Raw genomic sequence first — 25,909 nt, forward strand, 5'->3', positions numbered from 1 at the left:
CTTAAGTGTTAAAAAAAAAGTGTGTACAGTGTTTTGTGTGTATTTTTTAAAGAAATATAAGAAATATCAGTGTTCTATTTCTGCAAATCTCTCTTACACATGCATGTCTTCCTTTTAAGTTGTTTTTTTTTTTAATCTTAAATTTGTCCTCTTGTGTCTTCCTCTGTGGTTTTTTTTTTTTTTTTTTTGAGAGAACATATTTTGAGCTGGTTATCCGCCTCTTGCTAATCAGTTTTCGTTTATGTTCTGATATACCAGTTTCTAAAATCTTGAAAACTCTTGAAAATATGAAGATTTAAATTTATTTCACCTAAAGCACGGTCTATTCACGAACACCCGAGTGTGCTGTTGACGCGATAAAACCTCATTAGCTTGACATCAAGTTTTTGTGGGCAGGTTGGCGGAGTCCTGCCTAAATGACCGAAAATTATTATCAGCTGCAGAAAACGTTTATTATGATGGGTTTACATTTCTGTATACGTTCAAACTAAGATATGGGCTATTATGCTTCTTCAGCGTATGTGCATTATTTTCCAGTATTAAAAATCACACCACACTTATCTTAACATTCCAGATTGTAGCGTTTCATGCGAACATGTACTCCAATAAAAAAATCACATGTACTTTGCACATCGTTCCAAATTCTGAGCTAATCAGTATAAATTCATGAGGTTTTACTGTGTCTGGGTCAGGATTTGGATGAGAAAACCACAAGTGGGCACGTGTGTATGTACAAATACACATTGCGCACATGCAGACACATGGATACGCTGGCTAGTGTTCACCCACGGCACAAATTCTGTATGTGATTGTTGGGGTGCATGACTGCAATCACCAACCGTAACCCTTTGTCACTGTGAGCACAACCTCTGTGCTCAGTAGGTACTGGACTTATAATTTCTCATCATTTTGACCCACCCAGAAGCCTGAAATCAATGTTAATCCCCAAACACATGCAATCAGCTTCCGACTTTATGTCTGTAAGTCAACACTTCACCAAAAGCTCTTTTGAGCATGGTGGAAGGAATAAATGGGTCCTGAGCATGGGGGCCTGGGCTGGTGGGAGGAAGGTAAGTGTTGTCCCTACCCTGCTGGGGTCCTTGTATTTGTAACACAGACCTACAAATCAGGACGCTCACATTCAAAATTTCCTCTTGTAATATCTATGGTGGTTGCCATGGTCTGAGGAATTGACCTTATCTATCAAAATCTAGATCAAGAATAAAAGGAATAAATGGTGAAGAATTTTAACAACTGTGACAGCTTTGGTAGTGCCTCTGGCCAAAGTGTTAGCAGGCTGTAATTCCCCTCCTTGTGTGATGAACCCGTACCACAAGAAGCAGGTCAAGAGGGAAGGGCTTCTGGGTCGGACATCAGGAGATCAGGATCCCTGTTCCAGATCTGTCTCGCTCGCTAAACTTGACCAAGTCCTTTAACCTCACTGGACTTGGGTTTCCTGACCCGAGAAAAGACACTATGAGGTCTCTGGAGGTATTTTCCAGTCCTCAATTATATTGTTATCAAAGTCAGACCGCATTAAAATAAACAATTATGAGGGACTTTAAGTACCTTTCCTCAGAATAAGTACTCTGTTTAAAGATGCTACTTGAATGTTTGTTTCCCCAAAGGATAGAGTGCTTTATTTTTTAAAGTTTAAGTAATCTCTAGTTTGTTTGTCTAAGTTTGGACAGAACCCCAGACATTTAGAAAGGATCAAAACATTGGCTTCTGAAATCTAGCAAAAATGGAGTGTGCTGTAATGAAATGTCATGCTTTTTTTTTTAAAAGGGATTTATTTGTTTGAGAGAGAGAGAGAGAAAACAAGCAGGGGGAGGGGTGGAGGGAGAGAGAGAGAGAGAGAATGTTCAGCAGACTCCCCCCTGAGTGCAGGGCCTGAGTGGAGCTTGATCTCACGACTCTTGAGGTCATGACTTGAGAGCCACCAAGGCACCTTTAAAGAGCATTTACTATTGGCAATCAGCAAAAAGTACCAATTAATCATACTTTACAATAATCAGTCTGCATTGGTAGGAGCATTCATAGCCTTAGTCAATTCGATCTGTTTTCGATAAATGATGTGAGATTTGGGCTTCCGGCAATATTTCCGAGGTCATTTTTGTCCGTATTTGTGTTGTTTAGTGAAGGACCATAAAAAACAGTGGCCCTCAGCATTTTGGTGACAAATCTACATAAGATCAAGGCATATTTATTTGAAACCAAAGTTGACTTCAAATGAACCCTCTTCTGCTGTCAGAAATCTCCGCAATCTATTTGGAGCTGGTTCTCACACTGAATAGATTTGAAAAATGACTATGATTCATGGGTCTTAAGTATAGGGAAAGGAGTCTCTTTGAAACTCTCTGTAGGGAATTCAATCAGCCTTGATGATGATTCAAAATATTGATGGATTCCAGAGTTGCCGGTCCTGTATTTTCTTAAACCAAAGGGTCCTTGAATAAAATCCCCTATTGATGACACAGAAATCTGGAGATGGGGAGAATTCTGAGCGTTCTGGTGCTATTAACTCTCTCTTTTTCAATTTAGTTGCTCCAACTATCACATTTCTCGAATCTCCAACCTCAGACCACCACTGGTGCATTCCATTCACTGTGAAAGGCAACCCCAAACCAGCGCTTCAGTGGTTCTATAATGGGGCCATATTGAATGAGTCCAAATACATCTGCACTAAAATCCATGTTACCAATCACACGGAGTACCATGGCTGCCTCCAGCTGGATAATCCCACTCACATGAACAATGGGGACTACAAGTTAGTAGCCAAGAATGAGTACGGGAAGGACGAGAAACAGATTTCTGCTCACTTCATGGGCTGGCCTGGAATCGATGACGGTGAGTACCTGGCGTTTCAGCACGGAGGGGGGAAGGCAGGGGGAGTGGGAGGGGAGATGATAGGGCATGTCACCAACTGTTGACAAAATGGTGCTTATAGGAAACCACCCCCAGACCCAGTGGCTTAAAACACCATTATTTAGTCTTGCTTATGGGTCAGAGGGGCTGTTTTGTTCCGTGTGTCTTTATTCTGGAGTATAGGTAAAGAACTACCAGCTACATAAGAGACCTGCTTCGTAGTAGCTAGTGTAGACGGCAAGCAGGCAACTAGAAATAGGCTTGGCTTCTCGGGGACTAGCTTCGGTACCGGTGCATGGTCTCTTCGGGCTGCATACCACCAGCCAATGGAAGCCATAGGGCCGAAGCCAAGTCCAAGGGCAGGGACTCATACTCCCAAGGAGGTGATGGGAGGATGAATCATTTTGAACAATAGTCAGATGCACCCATTATTTCTATCTCATGTGTTAAATGATGTTCTGTACCAAATGATGTTTTGTACCCCAAATGGCAAAACCCATGCAAAACTGTGGGCAGGTGAACCATATTTGGTTGGCTCATGAACTGGTGAAGATGTGTTTCCTAGCCCCCTTATCCGTTTGGAATTCAGAATCCTGCCCTCCCACCATGGGTGAGAGACCAGGGTCCTGGAATGTGTGGCTTACCCGGGTCGAGTGCAGACGTTCTTCTGTTGGATCCTGAGTTGTGTTTCTAGGAGCGGTGACTGTTTCCCTCTGACTGATGATTTGGACTAGGCACAGGATGGCTGGCCTTCAGGAGTCCATTTCGTGGCCAGCAGGAGAATTCCAGTGTGAGTCCCAGTTATGGCAGGGACAACTGTCATGCCTTTACCTGCTTCAGAAACTGTCGTTTGGCGAGTGTTCTTACTTGCTGAATCTTGTTGCCTGAGTACTTGATAACACTGTGGAGGCTGAGGCCTGTTTGGACTTTGGGACCTGGACCTGAGTAGAATTCGCTGTAACAACGCTGAATTAATCACAGCCACACAAAGATGGCTTGGCAGAGGAAAGGGAAGATGGAAACTTAGAGGCCAGGGAGGCAGGGGCTGCATGGGCAGTGTGAACTTGGGGGCTCAACGGGCAGCCCCAAGGGCAGAGATGATGCTTGAGAAGCCACCTGTAGCTAACGGTTTATTCCATTACACAATAAACCTCTCCAATACCCTGGTGTTTATTAAATAGCTTTTTAAATGCACAAGCTTCCTTAGCGTGTTCAAAGCGTTGTTTGAATTATGCGAATGTGATTTACAAACAGCCTTTCAGGAGCACATAAAACAAGCTATGTTTGGACACCTTGCCCAGGCTACCCTTGGCGGTTGTTTTCTGTGCCATTAAATCTTCCTCTTCATTGAGAGTTTAGCTGCTTGGCTCCGTTTGCTGTAGTAAATCTCTAGATCACTGTGTTTCTTCCTGCACGTTTGGGGGAGTACAGCCTTAGAGTAAAATCCACAGACTCTGCCTGGGGACAGCCGCTTTATGTATGTTTTTAAATAAATGTTCTATTTATGAATGATTTTAGATGTACCAGACAGTTGCAAAGACAGCACGGGGTCCCTAGACACCCCTCATCCAGTTGTCACTATTGGGAACGTCTCACATTACTGCGGTGGCCTTTGTCAAAAGGAAGAAACTGACATGGGCCCATGACTATTAACTAAACTTCAGACTTTATTTGAATGTTGCCAGCAGTTGCCTTTTGAAACTGTTGGAGGTGAACTTGATTCAGGGTGAGGGTCTGGCATCGGAAGGTTCTAGAAGTGGTTTGTGCACTTTGATTGATGCTCGGTCCTGCCAGGGTAAAGCTGCTGGCTTCTATTTAACACAGGGCGTTGATGTATTTTCTTTTGAACATTTCTGTGTGGTGCCAATATTTGGTAGCGCTCCACTCCTCTTACCCATGTGGCCTCGTTTTTATCGATTGCTTTTGTTAGTTTTAACTTAGCTAATGATAGGAAAGAATTGATTTCTGGTGTAAGAATCACCTGGAGTCACTCACGTATTCCCTTTAAAGGAAATAATCATCTTTCAAAAGATAAAAGTCAAGGTTAACGTTATGAAGACATTTGTTCTTTCCTTCTTCTTGTTTTTATCAAATCTTTGGAATATAAATATCTGCTTTTAGGAAGGACGATTTTTCCCCCTTTAAGTATTTACTCAAGGGCCGGCTATCATGGAGTAATAAATGAAAGTGGAAATAAAAGAGACTTGGCCCAGGGTGATAGTGGATATAAATGGCCCTTGTGGGCTATAAACCAGTGTGACCAATTAGAGATTGACCTCACTTGGCTTGTGTGATAGAATCTTTGGTATTTATGAGATTTGTAGTCATAGAATACAGATAATGGCCTTTTAAAGAATTGCTTCCTTTCCCTCTTACCCTCCTTTAAAACTAAAGAAAAATAAACAAATAGAAAATATTAATATATATATATTTCCCTGCTGGTCTAAAGTTTACAAGTTTAGGATGACACGTCAAATGTGGGCTTATATTCCTTTAGTATTTCTGTTGTTGTCCCATAGTAATTGGTAAGAAGAAGTTTAGCTCTTACAAATCTTTTTGATAAGATGTTTCAGCTACTTTATTTGAAGAGACTTTTTTTTTTTTTTTTTGGATTGCAAGTTTCCTGGCTTGTGAGGAAGCAGGTGGCCTGGGAGGGGTGAAGTGAGCTGCTTTTCCATATGCGGCCAGGAGACTTAAATGGTGGCTCTGCTGTCTTCAGAAAGTGCCTGCCTTCTTCAGCTCAGAACCGAGATTGTTATGGGGGTAGTCACCTGGTGTAGGAATTCACTGTCCATTTGTAGATGGAAAATGAAGCGCGACGAAAGAAACAAAAACAGAAATAAAAGCAAAGAAACAAAGTCCCTCAAATAAAAGTTGGTGAGCTTTCTGGTGAAGAAGATGGACTGGCGGGATGTAGTGATAGCCTTGATGACCTTTCATACCTCATGGTAGGGAAGACACGCTGCTCCTTCCTCCTTGGAGCAGAGAGACCTGGAGCCGGCACCGGCCAGGTCAAGAGGGCACCATCCGTGGGGTGTGAGGCCGTCGGCAGAGATCCCCATACAGTGTCTCTCCAGAGAGCCGGGACCTCGCAGACTCTGACACCAGACCCAGCCAGGGTGCTAATGAGGACGGACAGGTGTGATGAGACCTTTCGATGTCAGCAGGGCCCCAGACACCAAGCCAGTGCCTTCCCATCTGTTAATCACTGGCAACCTGGCTAGTGACCGAGAAAGGGAGGGAACACTTTCCCAAACTCCAGACACCAGACTGATCACTTTGGAGGCCACGTTTAGAATTGAACTTGGCTCTGATCAGTTTGGGGTCACATTTAAAGCCCAAAACTCAACCGTTCGCTTCCAAATGAAATTTAGGAAACTGTAGCATTTATCCTTCCAGCACCCTGAGGAGTGCAGCTTGTAACCATCAAACTAATTTTATTTCATTGCTGTTTTCCATTGTCCCTGGAACATGTATTCATTAGGAATAATTTTCTCTGGCTTCTGAATGCTAGTATCCTGCTCCTTGTCTCCTTATTGTGCATTGGAATCAACTGGGGATTTTTAATGGTTATGTCATTAGTTAGCACACATTTCTAGGGCCCACCTCTAGCAATTCTGATTCAGCGGCTCCCGGATGAGGCTCAGACTTTGGCCTCTTCTATTTTTAAGATCCCTGGTGACTCCAGTATGCACCCAAAGGTGAGTGTCCCCAGTCTGGATGAGAACTCTGACCCAAGAAAGATTTTTCTGTTCCTTGTTGAGTAACAGACAATCCTTTGGTCACTTTAGGTTCCAGACTAAAATCTCAATTGAAAATAGCATGTCTTTCTGAGTTAGAAATCAGAACTCTGGACTTAATTTAAGGCCCAGTTTCTTCTCCTCTGCCAGTCCAGGCTGTCAAGATGCGGGTGGGGGCCGGAGCTGGCTAAGGAGAATTCAGGCCTTCTGTTGCCCAAGTAGAAGGGAGGGGGCCTGGGGCCCAGTGGCCAGCAAGTGTGCTTACTGGTGGCTTTGTCTCTTGGGACCTAGGTGTGTTCAATGCTGATTCGCAGACCTTCCTCCTGGATAGCTTTATGGGATCTTGGCAATTCCTTTCTCTGTGGGCCCCTCTCCTATGGTTCCCTTACAACAAGCAAACGTGTCTCCATTCCAGTTGGTGGAAGCATCTCCTTCCTCAACACCCAGGGGCAAGGCTTCTGTTGCAGGGGTCCCTCTGCCCCCTCAAAGGAGCTGTGGTCAGGATGGACTTTCTCTCATAGGGCCTCCTTCTGGTCCACAGGGAGGCCTTGTAGTCCCTCATCCTGACTCCTCTGGGCTTACAGGTCGAACTCAAATGCCACCTGCCTCTTGCCACCATAGGTTGTCTTAGCCTTCTCTGGCCAGAGACAGGCACTCGTCCTCAGAGCCTTCTGCCTGCAGGGAACGCAGTTTGGGTTTTCAGAATGCTGTCCTGAGGCCCCATGGCTACGTAGAAACTTCCATAGAAGTCCCGTATAAGCACCTGCCGTCCTCTTTGGGACCTCTGGAAGTCTCAGTGTGAAGCCAAGGTTTCAAAGGACACGGATCCACCTCCAGCCTAGGCAGGCACCTGAGAATAGCCTCCCCAGCGTACCCATTCCTCACCTCCTTTGTGGCCATGAGGAAGAAACTTTGTACCCACAACCACTTTTCTCTGAGTACTGCTTTGTCCTCCTTATCCAAAAGCTTGTACATGCCCAGAGAGGAAGACTTCAGGGCTCTGCCACTTGACTACATGAACTTTCTAGACTTGGCACTCTAAAGAGAAAATGAAGTCACAGTTGGGTTCCTGGAGAGGATAGGTAAATGAAAGCTCCTTCTGGTGTCCAAGCTCCTCCTCCTTCCCCTCCCATTCAGAATGGGCTCAAACGTATGTCACTGGGGACAAAACATCTCCCGCCCTTACCCCTAACATTTGTTACGGTCACAGCCGAAGAGTACCCACCTCTCTCGGTAGTTGGGTGTTTTTAGGTTTGCTTTATGTTTCATTGTAAAGTTGCCATCCTCTATGCCCACTGTAGCCTTTGGACTTTGGCTTATAAGTTAGGGCTTCCCAAACTTTAATGAGCATAACTCTCCTGGACATCTGCTAAAATGCAGGTTCTGATGCCATGGATTTGGGAAAGGGTCTCAGATGCTGCGTTTCTGACCGGTTCCTAGCTGATGCGGACGCTGCAGGTCCCAGACCACACTTTGAGGAGTGTGGACAGTTCCCTTCTGTCCTGCAGAACCTGGGGGAAGCCATTGGACGAACTGCATGGACATTCGCCAAGATGGTGGCACTGACTCCTTGAGAATATTTACGAGTAATAATGATAAAAATACAGAATAGTTTATACACAGAGATGAGCTCTAACAGGGTTTGGCAAAAGGTAGGATGGATTCAATGTGTGCCTTAAGGAGGTTTAGGGAGAGTGGATAAAGTTGAGCCCTGATGGGGCACACAGATAGGAAGCATGGGGCTATCCTGAGAAGCTCCAAAAATTCTGCTTAGAAGCCAGAGATAAGACTTACCTGGGGTAACAGTGATCCACTAGGTGGCCGTCATTGACATCTAGTCCTACATCCAGAAAAGCCCTCTTGGGCACTCAAAAGTGGGCGTGGAGAATGAGTGGAGGTTAGAAGCGGTGAGTGCGTCTTTTCAAGCAGAATGGTAAACAGAAATCAGTGGCAGAGAGATTACTTGTGAGCGTAATCAGGAAGAAACCTGGGGCCTTTGCTGGCCTCTTTGGATCAGATAGCACAAGTGTCAAGAATTTTCAAGGTCAGGTATTTCTGTAATCATGAATGCGTTGATTGTTGAAGAGTAGATTCTTTTATCAAAATCTCACCCAAGTGATTAATACTTTAGCCTTGCCACGAACCTAGCCAGAGCACCGGGTGATAAAACACCCATGTTCGAAAGCTTCCCATTCTTCAAGCAGTACATAAAGAGTCTCTCTATGGCCCACTCATTCAGGAAGAATGTCACAGCTCAAGAATGCTCATTCACACAAGCAGTGGGAGTTAGTGACTTATGCTTCCTAAATTCGGGAGCAGTTGTCTCCTATGCAAAATGTGCGTCGGGAACAAACTATAAATATTGGAAGAGTTTTCCCCACAGCTTCCCATTCGTGCTGTTTTATCAAAAGATTCATGACGTCTGGATGAACTAGAGCTCTCTGCAGCACTTAGAATTGCCCTCAAACTGGCAGATTTAGTTTTGGTGTACTTGGGCCAAAGAATGTAGGGAGAGGAAATTTCTCCAAATGTTACACATTAAGAAAATATAAAGCCCCCCACAACTTGCTCCTTGGCCGTTTGTCAGGAGCCGTTCGTTCCTTGTCCTGGGAGCGAAAGGAAAGAAAGTTCGACGGACTTTTCTGGCTTAAATAACCGAGAAGGGTATGGTTTGGCTATAGGCTCCTAATAATCATGATAATTAAGATTTATACTTAAATAGTTCTTTAAATCTCAAGAGTACTCATGTTAATTAATTATGCTTCCCGAAGCTCCTGATGAGTTGCCAGGGCCAATGCTATTATCCTCTCTTGAGGTATGGAACATTCCTTTGTCACAGGAAAAGTGAAGAGCTCCCCCCTCACCCCCCATGCTGCAAAGCACATTAGCGGTTCAGCCAAAAATGAAACCCAGACGTTTGGACCCCCATTGTGTGGGGGCCCTGAGTTCTGCCTGCCATTTAGAAAAGGAAGAGGGAAGCATCCGGAAATCAGAAGGAGGGACTGCCATGAGTTAGACAACAGTGCTGACAAACCAAGGACAGTCGATTTGGAAAGAATGAATCTTTTGCGATTTCTTTATCATATGGAATTCTTTGAAATATTTTTCACAAACACACTAAACAGAGTCTGGGAACAGAATTGAGAGAGAAGTCTTTTTTTTTTTTTTTTTTTTTTTTTTTTTAAATAGGGCATTAGAGAGGGACTAAAAGCTGAAAGGAAGGAAGCCACTGTGTCTTCTTCTGGCCTTCACCATCATTTTTATCTATGCAGCAGGTTGGAAAGGGAACCCTCCTGCCTTCCCACTCTTAACTAAGAGTCTTACAGTTAAAAAGTCATGGAGTTTTACTCACGAGGACTTAAGCAGAGTCCTAAGATTTACTCACGAGCTGTAACAGCTTAGAATAGAGAAGCTCGAGTCTTCCCTTTAAAGGTATTTCGCACAGAGGTCAGAGGATGCTGAAGTGCTTTGGTCTGACACGTTGGGGAGCAAGGACTTTATCATTGATGTTCAGAAGCCTGAATGCCCTAAGGTCCGTCCTTTGGAGGTGCAGACGGCCCCGTTGCAATCTGGAGCTTTGTCAGGAGCGTGTGTGTGGCCGTATATGAGGTGTCCTGTTTGCACCGGGAGCATGGCAGGCTGCCTCCTGCACCTGTTAGTCCCAGTCCCCAGATTCCCGACAACAGGCCCGAGGTCCAGAACAAAGCACAAGTGCGTGTAGCACTTGCCAACGCTTGACACACTCTCCAGAAAACAGAATTGGAACATGAGATAAGCAACAATTTGTGCTTGGCAGTCACCTTCCTTGGGTTGGGGAGGAGCAGCTCCTTCCAGGCTGGAGCGAGCTGGAGGGTCATGTGCTGCTTGTTTGGAATGGAGTGGGGTTGACGGAGTTCCCGGGTTTTCAGATTTATTCCAGAAATTTCCATATTTTATTCCGGTGGTTTTCAACATGAAGCTTTAGGGTTTGATGCTTAAATATGAGATTTCTTGCTTGGTGAGCTACTGGGATGGTATTCAAGGAAGCACAACTCTGCTCTCAGCCCCCTTACAGGCTCAACCTCCTTATCTTACGTTCGTTCTCTTTTTGTTGGCTTTCCCTCTCATCATCAGTGTTGATCTCTCCTTGCCCACCTTTTCGTCCTGAATATCTCAAACAGGCATTTCTACCTATAGCCTATAATGATATATAATGAGCACGTTTAAACTAAGTGGAAGAAACCAGTTAGAAATTAGACTTAAAAATGACAGGATATTTTCCCAATATGACCATTGGCAGAGGTCTGAAAAGGAAGGGGTGACCTTGTCTTGTGTCTGCATTTAACATGATGTTAATAACTATCTTCCTCTTGGAGTATAAGCACCACAGGAGGTTAGCTTGACCGAGAAGTTGCTAGAAGCAAAATACTGTGTTCGATGAGCTGGGGTTAGCTGGAGTACTGTGACCCTTGTTTGTGCTAAACTTTTTTTTTTTTTTTTTTTTTTTTTAAATATTTTATTTATTTATTTGACAGACAGAGATCACAAGTAGGCAGAGAGGCAGGCAGAGAGAGAGGAGGAAGCAGGCTCCCTGCTGAGCAGAGAGCCCGATGCGGGGCTCGATCCCAGGACCCTGGGATCACGACCCGAGCCGAAGGCAGAGGCTTTAACCCACTGAGCCACCCAGGCGCCCCTGTTTGTGCTAAACTTTAGGTCTGTGTGTCCGCCCATGTGCCGGGCTTTCTAAATCTTTGTACGGAAGAGGTGTTTCTTTATTGTAGCGAGCTGGCCCTCCTCAGACATTGTATAGTATGGCCAGGAGGGGCAAATAGAAAACACCTTATTGTTCTTCCCTCATTGTCTTCCTGTGAGTTTCATAATCCCACACTAAATTTGTGTCTTTCAGACCACAAAGGTCAAGTGACAATTCTTCTCATACGTTTGCGAAAACGAAGTTAGGAAAATGTAGTACTTTTCAGAAAGCATAGATGTGATCTAATGGTTTTGCTGGTGAACTTGGTAGGAAAGGCATGCGCCAATAGGAATTGTAGGTCTGGAAAAAGACTAGTTTTCCAGATTATGGGCTAACCTATTTACTTTTGATCCCATCCCAAATCCTTTTTCTATACCTGGTATTTGCTGCATTGAACTGATCTGACGTTCTGGATGTTCCCTGGGAGTCTTGTGTGAGTAATGTGTTTAGGTGTTCCCTTTCTGTGACGAGGTCGATTACACCTGTACATCAGTCTTCCCAGTATGTGGTTTAGATAAATCTGGCTCTGGATCCTCAGCCTTTTTACTTCTTTATGGGATTGCATGTGTAAAGGCAGGAGGTGACTGTGTGGGAGGTCCCTCAGGGCCTGAGGACAAATCAGGGTGACCGACTAGTCCTAGTTTTCACGCTTAAAGTCCTATGTCTGGGGAAAGCCCTTGTTTCTGGACATGCTGCAAGGATTTGCCTGGGACTATCCCAGTTTTGAGACTTAAAGCTCACTGTCTCCGGAATGCCCTGGGTCCCAGGCAGCCAACCTAGTACAAACGAATGTCTGTATACTTATATCCAGATACTTAAAAAATATGAATCAAGTTAATGAATTGTTTAATAAAATAGCTTCTGTCTTCCTACTTTGGCATATATATGTGTAGAATGACCTGAAAGGCTGGGTTCGAGGATCTGATTCTTGTGGATTCTTGGAGTTCCATGCTGGAACCTAGCAGTTTGGGTAGAGCCGGTTCCCAGCCATTGCCCCTGCCCTGTGCCTCCCACTATACGATGAGAGGTATATGAGAGGCAGTGAGCAGGCTCATGGATGTGACAGCTCACCTGCCTTTGCTCAACCCTTCCCCCTCCCTTGGGTCTTGGGTCAGAAGGTGCTCATCCTGGTGGTGTGGCCATCTGTGGGCTGACAGATGAAGGGAAAAGGCTAGCTAATCCTAGGATGTGTGTCTGCGGGGAGTACGGGGAAGGAGATGTGAGTCCTGGGTCCTGGGTCCTGGGTCCTGGATTGAGGTCTAGAAGTAGAGTGTGAATTCTGGTGGGCAGGTATAATTACAGAAGCTGACTTCTATATTGAGGGCACTGTAAGGAGGGGACCAGAGGGGGATCTTGTAAAGGAATGCATTAGTGAGCAGCTCTTGACTTAGTGAGCAGTTCAATGACTTGCTCACAGTGGGGTACAGATCCTTTCCTTCAGTGAGGGTAGGAAATCCTTACAGAGATAGGACACCCACTCAGTCCAGGGACTCTGCAAAGGGAAAGGATTTCAGCAGGTGGGTGGGTGCCCTGCATATGACGTCACCAAGGCTGCCACTGGGATTTCATGCTGCTTTATTCACTGAATTATCTTTCAGACTGCAAGACAGCCTTCAAGGCCCTTTTCCACTGCAAATAATTCTGATAACACATACTAACATATAATACCTCAAGACTACCTTGAAATGGTGTCTGAGATAATAAAAGTCAAAATACTATTGAAATATCCTAGAATCGATGACTTTGCATAAATTGATACAGAGCCATCTCCTATGGTGGCACAGGGTGTGCACTGCACAATTTCGGGTGGTGTCATTCACATAGACTACAGCCTGAATGGAGTCCCATGTAGCATGGAATACTCAGCAGTTTGAAGCTTCCCTGAATCGACGTACACAACCATCTACTTAATGTTCCCCTGTTAGTTGAACTGTGTTAAAATTCTGATTTGAACGTTAAGGCCATGTTTACTTGGTTCTTTATTTAGACTACCCTTATTAATTACTAGGAATACATGAACAGAAAATTGGCTCTAGTTATCTTAAATGATATTTTTCTGCTGAAGGGTTTAGAAGTGAAATGAGAGCTAAATAAGCTTTACGGTTTACAAGTAAGTAAGTGGAGCCTAAAAGCATAAGAAGTAACTTTGGAAATTTATTTTGTAATCACACAAATGTTATATCGAATTTTAATTTTATTTCCAAGTAGGCTTTCACATAGAGACCCAGTTAGTTCTGATTGGAGAGTAAATAGCAAATGGTTTTGTCACCAGTTCTTGCCGATGATGGTTTAAAAAAAAATTGAAAACATTTTTGCAAATTTTCACGGGAATATTTTAAAACAGAATATTCTGATCATCTTGGTGACTAAAGAATCCTTCCCCAACCCCCAGATTAAGTGGGTATACTTTTGCATTTGTCCCTGACATAACATTTATGTGTAATCTCTTATACATAAATCATTTCAATAGAGAAAGCACATTTATCTTTCTGTGTTGTATTAAGGTGAAGAAAGGGTTTGTTGATTCAACCTTGGCAAACCCCATCTGACCACCAAGTAGGGAGCAAGATTATGCATTAGGTATCATTATTTGGGCTGGTTAATAATGTGTTTGTGAAAGCAAGTAGACCTGCTGAAATATACTTTGAAAGTGATACCCAAGCCATCAGAGGTTTTATCTTTTGTTTTTTAAAGTGATATGGAGACAATCTGTCTCTGTAATAAAAAAAGGTACCAGGATTGCCATTAAAATGGCCAACCGTATACTAGAAACGGTTGTAACGCATTGATTGCTAAAGTTTTCCCAGCTGCAGTGATTTTGCAATTTCTCTTCATTCATTTCTTTTCTTTTGAAGGGATGGAGGTTTTGGGACTGGGGAGGGAAAGAGTTCACATGAAGCAAACCAAGAATTTCAGGTTTCATGTATCTGTCCTACAAAATAGCCTATAAACCTATAAAACCTTCAATATCTATTTAGCTCATTTTAGTGGGGATACTTAGTATTAACTCTGAATGCATACTTACAAATCTTTGTTTTGCCTTTTAGGTGCCAACCCAAATTACCCTGATGTAATTTATGAAGGTAGTTATCATGTTGTCTTTATTTTGTATTTTTTCAAACTGTTTGTCTAAAATGAAACAAATCAACTAAAAGAGGACTTTAAGCTCAGTTAAATATACACTTTAAGCATTACACAGGCCACAATAATATTTCAAAAATCATTCAATATTGATGGCTGCTTTCCCTTGATATTTACAGTGCTTGTAAATAGCGTTTTCTCTCTCATGTATTGTTCTTGGAAGTAGTAAATCCATTCCACTGTAACAGACATTTTGTTTCTATAATTGGGAACTAATTACCTGTTTAAAAGCCATGACTACCAAGAAAAGGGAGGTGTATCAGTTTCTGGCTTTGACAGTAAACCCAATTCAAAATTATATTTCTTGTATAATAAGGAAGTTTGGCTCACAGACAGGAACCTCAAAAGTAGGGCATGCTTTTAGCTTTGGTTAACCCAGCAGCTCTACCATATCATCAGGCATCTAAGTTTTTCATCTCTATACCCTGTGTGCGCTGCAACCACTTTCCAGAAGGCTGACTCCCCTCATGGTAGTAAGATGATGCTGACAGAGGGGGCGCTGTCACTCACATTGTTGGGAGAAATGGAAGAGCTTCTGAAAGTGTTCCAGAGGAAAGGGAACTGTCCCAGAGATCTCCACCAGCCTTCCCTGAATTTGATTCAAGGTCCAGTGGGTCATGGTCCATTCTTGCCTCCATTATTGATAAGAGGGACAAATTAACCCTTGACTACTAGAACCAGCCCTGGAGTTTAAGTCTTCCTCAGAGAATATCATTGAACCCTTTGAAAAAGATGGGGTTCTATTAGGAATGTGGAAAGGGAAAAACCAGAAGGTGAACTACATTACCTTTTAACTGGACCTCTCATCTGTGCTTTGCTATTTTAATGGAATTCCAGGGATGTGGGTGAAAATCCGTCTTTAACAGATTCCCAAACTCCCTTCATGACCAGGAAGCCTCTGTTTAGGGAAGTGACAGCCTCAATTTCAAGACTTGGCTCAAAATTTAAGACTGATTAAAAGTTAGTTTGATTAAAATGTGACAAGTATAACTTATTCTATTAAATATTCCATTCTTTAACGTGACGTACATGTGGACATTTTATTTTTTTATAAAAAGATTCTATATTTGTATGTTTGTTATATGTATGTGTATTTAACTTGAGCTAATTTTAACGGAGGATTATATTGTCTTTACCTGTTTTACGCACGTTAAACTATATTTCCTTCAAATTGTGTTATGGATGATTTTGTGCATGTGATTTGTGTATTTTTGTTTTTATTTGTCCCAATATGGCTTAAAAAAAAATCTCAAATTGTGTCACTAGAGAGGTATGTTTGAATTGTGATTTTATATCTTAAAATTATGTTTTGGGCTCTTTTCTGGTAACCTCAAGATTTTAAAAAGGCCATCTTCCCATTGCCCTCAGATCCCACTTTGGATCTCTGTGCCAAATATGATATTAAACTATCAATACTTTAGTGATTTAATTTTGCATATGTGGCTCATTAGAATATGAAGATGTAAAAAATTAGCAAATGGATGATATTTCTTAGTGTTTGGTTGAAATCAATGTTCTAGTATATTTAAAATGAAAACGGTGACAATGTAGTTTCAAAGTTAAGGATAAAACAGCAAACAGAAAATAGATGCTTTTTCAGTTACTATTTATTCGCATGGAAAGGAGCACTCTGCTAACACAAATATAATTTAAATTTGTTGCCCCGAAGCCAGCCTGATAGTCCTACTGAGGGAAGTTCAGCTGGGGCTGACTTAATGAAGTGGTGTGTTTAGGATGGAAATCTCATTTCTCGTATCTATTGAGAAGAAAAGTACCAAACATTTATAAACATTGTCTGCAATAAGTTCATCAAAAATTTTCTATGATTTTTTATATGTAATATTACTAATAAAAACATTCACTACCCCCCAATCATTTATGTTCAACCTGATCCTTATAGATGAAAATCCATTCAGAAGATGGTGGTGATATTTGAGATGTGCTTGGGAGTGTGTGTGCCCACAATTCTAAATACTGTGTTGGTGTAGCTCCCTCTGTATTAATTCAGAGACTGAAATGTTGGCGATTCAGACCTTTTCAAAAAAGTTCACATGGGCACCCAAGTTTAGGCTCTGCCACCTTCCTTCCCACCAGTTGACCTTAAACTAGTCATTGACTTTGCTCAGATGACGTTCTTCAGCTATAAAACTGGCAGTTAGAATCCTAATCTGAAGGCTCTTCCAGGTCTAGAAATGTATGACTCTTACAGGATCGATTTCCTTTCATATTTATATTAAAGACTTCATTAAAAAAAAAAAAAAGATACATTCTTACCTACCAAGGGAAACCTGGTTCAGAATTTGTCCTCCAGACCAGTGATGGAAAGATCTGGGTTGCGTAACATTTGAGCATCACACGATCCCAGCACTACAATGGCTCTCAACCAAGAGCTGGGTCCTGTTCCTCCGCAGCCAGGCTGTCAGGGGCTTGGAATCTTCATGACGTGTGTCGCTTCGTGGTTCTGGGTCATACTGCATCCTCGTGCTGGTTGGTAGCCTGGTGACAACTTCATGGTTCCTTTTCTTTCCCATTTCTCCCATTTAAGATTATGGGACTGCAGCAAATGACATTGGGGACACCACGAACAGAAGTAACGAAATCCCTTCCACAGATGTTGCTGACAAAAGCGGTCGGGAACATCTCTCGGTGAGTGGGACAAAGAGTTGTTTCCTAGGTGGGCTCTGAACGCCGTGGGAGCTTAAATGTTGGGGGAACCGAACTGCTTCGGCGTGTGTCTTTCAACACATTTTTACTGTTCAGGTGTGAATAGGGTGTTGACATTTGGAAGACATCACAGAAAGGTTCAAGAGAAGGGATAAATGTGCCAGGTAGCCTCTGACTTACTTGTTTCCCCTTTTATGCGCCCCTTTAATTGCTAGTCGTTCTTATTTTCAATGTCTGTCCTTGGAAAGATTATCACTAGAAGGGCAGTGTCTCATTTGGGCGTTATTCTCGTCTTCGCCACTGTCACACCTGTCTCATTCAGGATTTTAATAAGAGTCTTGTTGCCCACTAAATTTAAGGGATCCCATAGGTTCTGGGAGGGACTGGCAGTGGGAAGACAGACAGACTGTGAAGGAATAGCAGGTCTGTCCTTCAGGAGTTTCTATGTCGGTCAGAGCCGTGAGATGTGAACGGATAGAGCCCCTGTGGCACAGGTAGAGAAGCGGTGGGGTGGGAGGGCTCCACACAGAGGGGCAGGTGCCCGGCTCCTTCCCGCTGGGAGAGCCAGAAGCATCTTGGTAGAGCCGGGGGCATTTTCCAGCAAGGCGGGATGGCTGGTTTTTAGACGGAGAGGAAACAAAGGGAAGGGCATTTTGGGTGTGCACACACAAGCCCGCAGGCTGGGAAACAGTTTTGATGGAAGGTGAAGGGTGTGAAGAGGGCCAGTCAGAGGCGCGGCTGGAGAGGTGGTTGTGCCAGGTCATGGGGTTTTGAAACACGGTGCCAGGCGTTAGATTTATCATGCAGGGAGAAACCACTGAAGGGGATGTGCTTGAGCCCCAGGACTCTGGCAGGGTTGGTCTGTCAGCTGCTCAGCTCAAACACCAGCAGCGTCCCTCGTTCTTCTCCTCACTGTCACATGCACCCAGTCCCCTGTGCTGTGAGGTCTGCCACCTGATAAACCCCAAGCCCATCCACATTTCCCCACCTCTGCTGCCACGGACACAGCCTAACCTGAGGGTGGGCAAGCCATGGCCCACAGGTCCAGTCCGCCTTACCCCCTGTATTTGTGCCATCTGCAGGCTGAGATGAGTTTTTACATTTTTAAGTGGTTTGGGGGGGGGGGGAAGGAAAAGGAGAATGATATTTCATGACACGTGCAAATCTTATGCAATTCAAATGTCAGTGTACGTAAAAAAATAAAAAGTTTTATCGGAACGCGGTCGTGCCTGTTTACATATTGTCTGTGGCTACTTTTTGCTACAGTGGGGGCTGGAGTAGCTGCAGCAAAGACTATATGGCTGGCAAAGCTGGAAGTATTTAGTATCTGGCCCTTCACAGAAGACGTTTACCACAATGCTCGTTCCTGGATGACCTCCGCAGCCTCTACCTGTCCCTCCTCTCCCATCTTGTGATCTCCCGGCCTTTCTCCATACAGCAGCCTGAGTGACCTTTGAAAAGCACAATTCAGATCACTTTTATTGTCATTCTCAGAGTCTTTCCAATGCGAGTGTAAGAGAACTTTTATTACGAAAGCCCAGCTCCTCATGGTGGCAAAAAGGCCCCACATATCTTGCCCTTGTCTGAGCCTCTGTCTTCACCTTGCACCCCACCCTCGTGTGTGCCCCCTGTCCTTCTTCATGTTCTCTCGCACACCTTGGGCCTACTCTTGTCTCACAGCCTTTATGTTTGCTGTTCCCTCTAAAGGCATGCACTTCCCAGTGGTCATCACATGGCTTTAGCCACCAGGCAGCCATGATCATGTTCCATTTTCTTCAGAGCAGTTATTATGGTCTGTAATTCCCTTGCTTCTTTATTGTTTACTTGTGTGTCTTTTTTCCTTCCCTAGATTCTTTTTAGAGAGAGAACACCTGCGCTTGGGTGGTGGGGAGGGACAGAGGAAGAGAGAGAATCTCAAGCAGGTTCCTCACTCAGCACAGAGCCTGAGGTGGGGCTCGATCTCACAAACCCTGAAATCATGACCTGAACCAAAATCAAGAGTCGGATGCTTAACCAACTGAGCCACCCGGACCCCCTCCTTCCCTAGATTCTTTAGTGAGTTTCCAAGTCTAGGCAACCCGGTCAGTGTTTTTCAGAGCTGTATCCCATCATCCCTTGAATAGTGTGTGGCACCTAAGAGATCATAAGAATTGGAGACTGATTAATGGTGAACATTCCAGAGTGGGTTGCAGGACAGAGAGATTGGAAGTAGTGTGATTAGTTAGGGGTCTGGAGCAGTCATAAAGAGATGTGATTTATCTTTAAACCAGCACCCTGGTGGTGGGAACGGGAGGCTCATAACAGATGTAGCTCAGCTGCAACTCAAAATATGCATATCCAGTACCTGGAGACACACACACACACACGTATTTCCATAGCTGACGGTATACACTGCATTGAAACAGCAAGGACAAATGCCAGGGAAAATCAGCTGCAGAATGTTTTCTACTTCCTTCCTTGTGCAGTTGTTTCGGCTTATTCTCATCCCAAACCACTTAGTGTTTTCTGGTTTGAGAAAGTTGTTTGTGTATGTAAGGAATCCAGGGAGCATGTGTTAAGCCCACAGGTGTGTACCTATCCCAGTTACTAAAAATTACATGCCAACTTCACTTTCCTCTTTTGAGACCAAATGACAAATTTAAGTCCCTGTATGGCATATCTCAGGGATATTTGGACTGTCTGCAGTAGGGCCGCTAGAAGGTGAGATCAATGAAAATTAATCTTTGTTGAAAGTTCCACCTGAGGTCCCTGGAAATCTGCATAGCAGGTGCAAGGTAATGCTTTGTAGAATTTAAAGAAAATGTAAAACTTAAGTCTGGATCAGATGTTTAACATATGAATAGTTCCTGATCACAGGGAGGATTGTTGAATTAGAAGAAGAGTGTCAGAGTCAGGGAACTGATAGAAGAGTTAAAGGTGTTATGAGAGCATTTGGAAGACAGCCTCAAATGCTCTCGATTCTGGTCCACTAAGTAATCCTCATGAACCTTGCTGGACTTTTCAAGTGGGGCAGATCCTTGTTCTATGCGGAGAGATAGCTCAGATTAAAAACTACTAACCAATCAATCAACTAACCATCCATATAACTGATCAAACAACCGACCAGTCAACTAACCAAATAACCAACCAACTAACCAAACAACCCGTCAACTAAACAATCAACCAGCTAATCAAATAGCTAACCAGCCAACCAGCCAGCCAGCCAACCAAACCAACCAGTCAAGCAAATAAATGAACAAATACATTCACCCCTGCTTGTCTCTTACATAAAGACCACCCCTACCCCACACATGCACAGTACATGGGACTATATTTATCAAACAATTCATTGTTGAGGAAACAATTCTTCTCATTGTCTTTGGATTCTTTGTTTATTAAAGGATATTTTACATACAGAACTGCTTCCATAGTTTTAAATATTTGCTAGCAGATCGTTAGCTGCTCCCTGGTGGTGGAACCCTTATCCATTTTCCATTTTAAGGTTGACTTAAACACTCTATGAATAAAGAAGTCAGGGAAGGTATGATCTTTGCATACAAATGAGGGACTGGAGGCTTGCAGAAGTGAAGCATCTGTTAGCTCTCCCAGCTTGTAAAGGCAAGGTGTCCTGTGAGCATAAGGACCAAGTCTTCTGAATGCCAATCGAGTACTTTCTGAAGTGGGTCTGAGGCTGTCTCTGGTTCTAAAGAGAGGTTGCGGGGCTCAGGGCAAGTCCCCTAAAATCTCTCCATCCCTGTTTCCTTATCTATGAAATAGGGATTGAACTTCTTTATTCAATTTTTCTCCTTCTATCAGTACAAGTCTGGAATTTAATAAGATCGAGAAACCGAGAGCTAAAATACTATGATCTCTTTTCCGTGCAAATGTTAGTTAGAAATAAAGATGAGAAAACAAAACAAAACAAAACAATAAAACCCAAATCATTAGGTACATTTGAGGGCAATGGTCTTAGCTATAACAGGTTGTTCTATAATTAACCTTTTAGGAATCACAAGCACTCTACATAGGCCACAGAGAGAGGGTTAAGTCTGCATCGGACTTTGGCGGAGGGGTCCTGTGGGAGAGCCACTCACAACGCAAGCCAAGGGGAGGATTCTCACAGCTTGGTGCCCCTCTGGCCAAGAGCATGGCATGTGCCCTTTCCCGGGTTTTATATCTTCTTTAGTGCTGTCCTGTCCCCAGTGGAAATCAGAGAGGATGTCGCAGGAGGATTAGCCATGAATTTTTATTATCCTGCCTTCCCTCTCAGCCATGGGTTTTGAAGAAGTAGTATAAAGGCTAAATCATGGAAAAGCCCCAGGTTTTGTAGTTAGACAGACTTCAGTTCGAAGCCTAAGCTCAAAAGCTGTGATCTTGGGTTGCTTATTTAATTTTTTATAAATCTCAGTTTTACCATCTTCATAGCCAACATTAATTTATTATCTATTATAGAAGACTCTGTTTCAAACCTGTTATCTGCATTAACTCACTGAGTGTTTAAATAATCTGCAAGGTAGAATGATTATATTCCTTCCCTGCTTCACACATGAGGCATGTGGGATGCTGAGAGATGGAGTGATTCTGAGGTCAGGCACCTAATAAGTGGTAAATCTAAATTCCAAACTCATGAGGAGCTCATGTTCTTAATCTCTCCCCTGGACTGCCTCTCATTCTGAGATGGGTACATCAGTCAGCATAAGTTGTGCTGCAGTAACAAAAATCCCCAAATCTTAGCAGCTTTAAACGACAAAGGTTTATTTCTTGCTTTGTTATTTGTGTTTAATGGGAGTTCTGTCAGCCTTGTCCTCATTCTAACTGAGACTAGGTTGAAAGGCAGCCACAAAGCTAACTTTGGAAAGTTAGCAGTTATGAAGGTCCAGAGAAAGAAGTATGAGAGCAGTGTTCTCAACCTTGGAGCTCTTGGCATCATTATTATGGACGAATAACTTTTTGTTGTTGGGGGGGGAGGGGCTGTTAGTGTTGTAGGATGTTTAGCAGCATCCCTGGCCTTGACCCATTAGATGCACTAGCACCCTCCTCCAGTTGTGACAACTCCAAATTGACCAATGTTCCCTGGGTATAACATTATCCCTGGGTGTGAATAACTGCCTCAGTCTAAGATCTCATGTAGCAGTGAAATACTCCGTTGTCAGGGAGACAAGTCTCACCTCATTGGCCACAACTGGTCACATGCACCCATCTTACCACAAGGAAGCCAGGAAGTGAATCTTACAAAGAGAAATGCAGGGAGAAATAGAAATGTTTGGTAAATAACATTAATGATTACCACAGATGGGAATAATAATATCTGTCTTAAGGATTATTATGCAGATGAAATGAAACAAAAAGAAGCTTATGCATCTAATTAAGTGTGGACGTCTTAAACAGTTTAGCAGTCTGCAAACTATACCCATCTGTTTTTGTAAATAAAGTTTTATTGGCACCCAGTCATGCCCATTTGCTTATACATATTGTCTATGGCTGCTTTCACTCTACACCAGCAGAGTTGAGAGGTTGTGAAAGACATCGTATGGCTCCCAAAGCCTGAAGTATTTACTGTCTAACCCTTTATAGCAAAAGTTTGCCACTTCCTGGTTTAGCGAGTCACACTTTTCTTGGGAGCAAGACCTTGGAGTGAGTGGCAGGAATGGAAGGAGATGCATTGTCCCACTTCCATCTTTGTTTCTGGAATGTTAACTATGTACTTCATCAGCATTACACACTTGTACCTCTGTGATCTCGCTCAGGGGTGTGGCAGGATTCACGTGGATCTGCAGCTACCCCCCTACTTATATCATCCACATGTTGCGATTACATTTTTAGGCTTTAAAAAACTTTGTGTTGACCTCTTTCATACATACACATATGTGTACCTATCATGAGTCTGCAACCCCATGAACTTTCAGAAGTGAACTCACCCACAGGTACCCCTCCTTCTCCCTTCTAGGTCTACTCCAGCTCCATGGGACTCTGATTTCTAAGAGCATCCATAGCCAACTTAAAAATTTTTTTTCCTTATTATGGACAGCTTTCTAGATGCCCAACAGTAGAGAGCATAGCAAAATGAATTCCCTTTATATCTTTCATCAGCTTCAGAAATAATCAGTATTTTATTATTCAAGTTTTGTATATTCTGTCTCCTCTCTCCGGGTGGGTAGGTAGGAGGCTAGATACATGGGGAGAGAGTAATATATCTTTGTGTCTAAATTTTAATAAGCTTCTAACTTACGTGTTCTCATTTGTAAAGCAAGGATAATATTCAGACTTACGATATTTCATTGTAGAGTTCTTGGGGGGTAAATGAACAGATTGACACAAAGTTCCTAGCAGTGCAAGTGGTAAATATGAACGTCATCCTCATCGTCATCATCATCTGGGTGTAGGGAACTAAGGAGCAAGGTCATGACCACCCTCCTTCCTTTTCTTCTAGGTCTATGCTGTGGTGGTAATTGCGTCTGTGGTGGGATTTTGTCTGCTGGTGATGCTGTTTCTGCTGAAGTTGGCAAGACACTCCAAGTTTGGCATGAAAGGTAAGAAGGGTTGTGTTTATTTTACTTCTTATGTGGAATCATTTTTGGCTTCTGACTAATGCTAATTACCACTAAAGAAAGAAGCAGCTAGATTTACGATGACTAGGTTTTAACGCTGAAAAAAATAGCAACAAGGCTATGATACTACAAATCAAGGCAGAGCAAAAAAATGTTGATTACTCAGCAGTACCCACTTTCCAAGGAGGGTGGTTGTCTCAGAAGACACCGAACTGGTTTCCTGAGTCTCAAGTGACTAATAACGATATAGGCGAAGAGTGCCTGGGTTTCCCTTTCGCTTCAGAAAGGCAGGCGAGGTGTGGTGGCAATAGGTCAGTTAGGGACACAGATATTTTGTGCAGAAGGGTCCTTTCTGCTGTGCAGGTGCCTTCCAGACCCTTCCATGGTAGCTTTTGTAGTTGCTATTGCTTTTAGAATAAGATTCTCATCTTCTGAGATTTGAACTGTGTTGGGAAGTGAAATCAGAACACCGGCTGTACATTGAAGCTTCGTGAATGTGCGTGTGTGTGCACGCGCGTGTGCGCATGTGTTAACGGAAAGACTCCCAATGCTCGATTAAAAATTGGCGGCCATGTTGCCCAAGAATAGACTAGGCGTCTCTTTCAGAAGACTGAAAATTCATTTTAGGGGAGAGAACTTGTTTAAATGTTGTTAGATAAATAGGCAAGAGTCTCAGTGATAGAAAAGAATTTGCTCTGAAGTTTAAACGTTACGTATTGACTAAGATGCTATTGTTGAATTTTGTGTGGTCTCTTACAAATAGCCACTAGTTTGGGAAAGCCACAAAGAAGGGTTGGTGGTGGTTTTGCTGTGTTGGAGACAAAGTGGTGGGTTTTCTTGATCTGTCTGGTTCATCATAATCACTACTCACGTCGCCTACTCACTTGGAAGGGATGTTATGGAGCGATATGCTGTCCAGTGTACACTGGGCTCTGGGGTGGAGAGGATCTATTTCTGACGGTTTCTCCTCTCCCTCTGTGGGTGCCCATGATCGAAATCCCTAAACCTGAAATGAACAGGGAGGCGTAGTGGTAAATTGGGCCTTGAATGGCCCCCAGACTGGCTCCTGACTTTCTCTTGACCTGCCGATTCTTGACATTTCTTTTGGTGGAAGAAAGCTCTCTCATTCTCCAATTATAAATAAGGCCTGGAGGAGAGACTATACTACAGTGATTTTAATTAGTCCTACTACGATGCTGGTTTACAAACGTGACTTTGCATCAGCAGCTCCTGGAGGGCTTGTGAAAACACAGGTTTCTGGCCCCACCCCGAGAGTTGCTGTTTTAAAAAGTCTGAGTGGGTCTGATACTTGGCATTTCTAACAGTTTCCAAGGGATGCCCACACTACCGTGGCCCAAGTGTTCCTGGAGAATCAGCATTCTATGGGATCAACGTGGGCAAGCACTGAATGACAAGATGGGGGGGGGGGGTCGCTTCGCAGACCTGTCTGGGCCTAGGTCCGGGCGAGGCTACTGTTCTCGGCATGTCAGCCACCCACCACGGCGTTTTGTTTTCCTCATTCTGATCAAGTACATTCTTTCCTTAGAGGCACTTGGAGTGGAAGTCCCCAAGCAGGGATTTTACTGGGGAGAGCCAGAGGGTTTCGTTTGAGACCTTCCCGAGGGTTTAGTTTGAGACCTTTCATCGCATGGGCTCTTCAGAGAGAACAATCTGTCTAGGTTCTCCTGGGAGCTGCACAGAAGCTACCGGAACCCCAGCAGCAATATTTAGGAGCCGCCCCCAACCCAGCTTTGTGTTAGGAAAACAACCTCCAGAATGGTCTGTAAGTGTTCACATGGTCTGTTCGGCGCAGGGAGAGAGGGAATAGAAGGTAGACATTTGTTTCAAGGAAGATTGTATTTCCTGTAGAGACTCCCACACGAAGACTGAAACAGATTTTTATTTGGATAATTTGGGATGATTACCACGGAAGCACCTACATTTCCCGAACGTGTATAACCTAAGGGGATCCTTAATGAATTGTAGGAAAGAGTTTGCTGAACCTTGTCCCAGAGCCAGTAAATGACTTCCTTCAGGTGGTAGCTATTATATCGTATGTTTCACTCCCTTATTTCCAAACATAAATAAAGTTGTTTTGAAAAAAATCATCTCGGAGACTCCCGGTCTTGTTCAGAATAGCTGCTTTTTCTGTTCTCCGTGCCGTGGTTTGAACTCATCAGGCTTGAGCTGAGGTTACAGTTTTACCTGTCAGATGTGGAGTTGATGATTTGGGGGGA

The 25,909-nt window shown here is 43.5% G+C and overlaps 1 protein-coding gene across 4 annotated transcripts in view; it reads left to right on the forward strand.

Moving 5' to 3' along the window:
- NTRK2 (neurotrophic receptor tyrosine kinase 2) overlaps nucleotides 1-25,909 on the forward strand; it is a gene marked incomplete at both ends in the record, with an annotated part of 320,362 nt that overhangs the window by 48,443 nt on the left and 246,010 nt on the right. For 3 of the 4 annotated variants that reach the window (XM_080819661.1, XM_080819658.1, XM_080819659.1), the window contains 4 exons: nucleotides 2,545-2,850; nucleotides 14,388-14,423; nucleotides 17,027-17,127; nucleotides 23,555-23,654. In XM_080819661.1, coding sequence (XP_080675787.1) covers nucleotides 2,545-2,850; nucleotides 14,388-14,423; nucleotides 17,027-17,127; nucleotides 23,555-23,654 — 543 coding nt within the window. The remainder of the gene's footprint in view (nucleotides 1-2,544; nucleotides 2,851-14,387; nucleotides 14,424-17,026; nucleotides 17,128-23,554; nucleotides 23,655-25,909) is intronic. The other variant, XM_080819660.1, reaches the window with a different exon arrangement.

This window comes from Martes martes (assembly GCF_963455335.1).
Source record: "Martes martes genome assembly, chromosome: 12".
NCBI lineage: Eukaryota > Metazoa > Chordata > Mammalia > Carnivora > Mustelidae > Martes > Martes martes.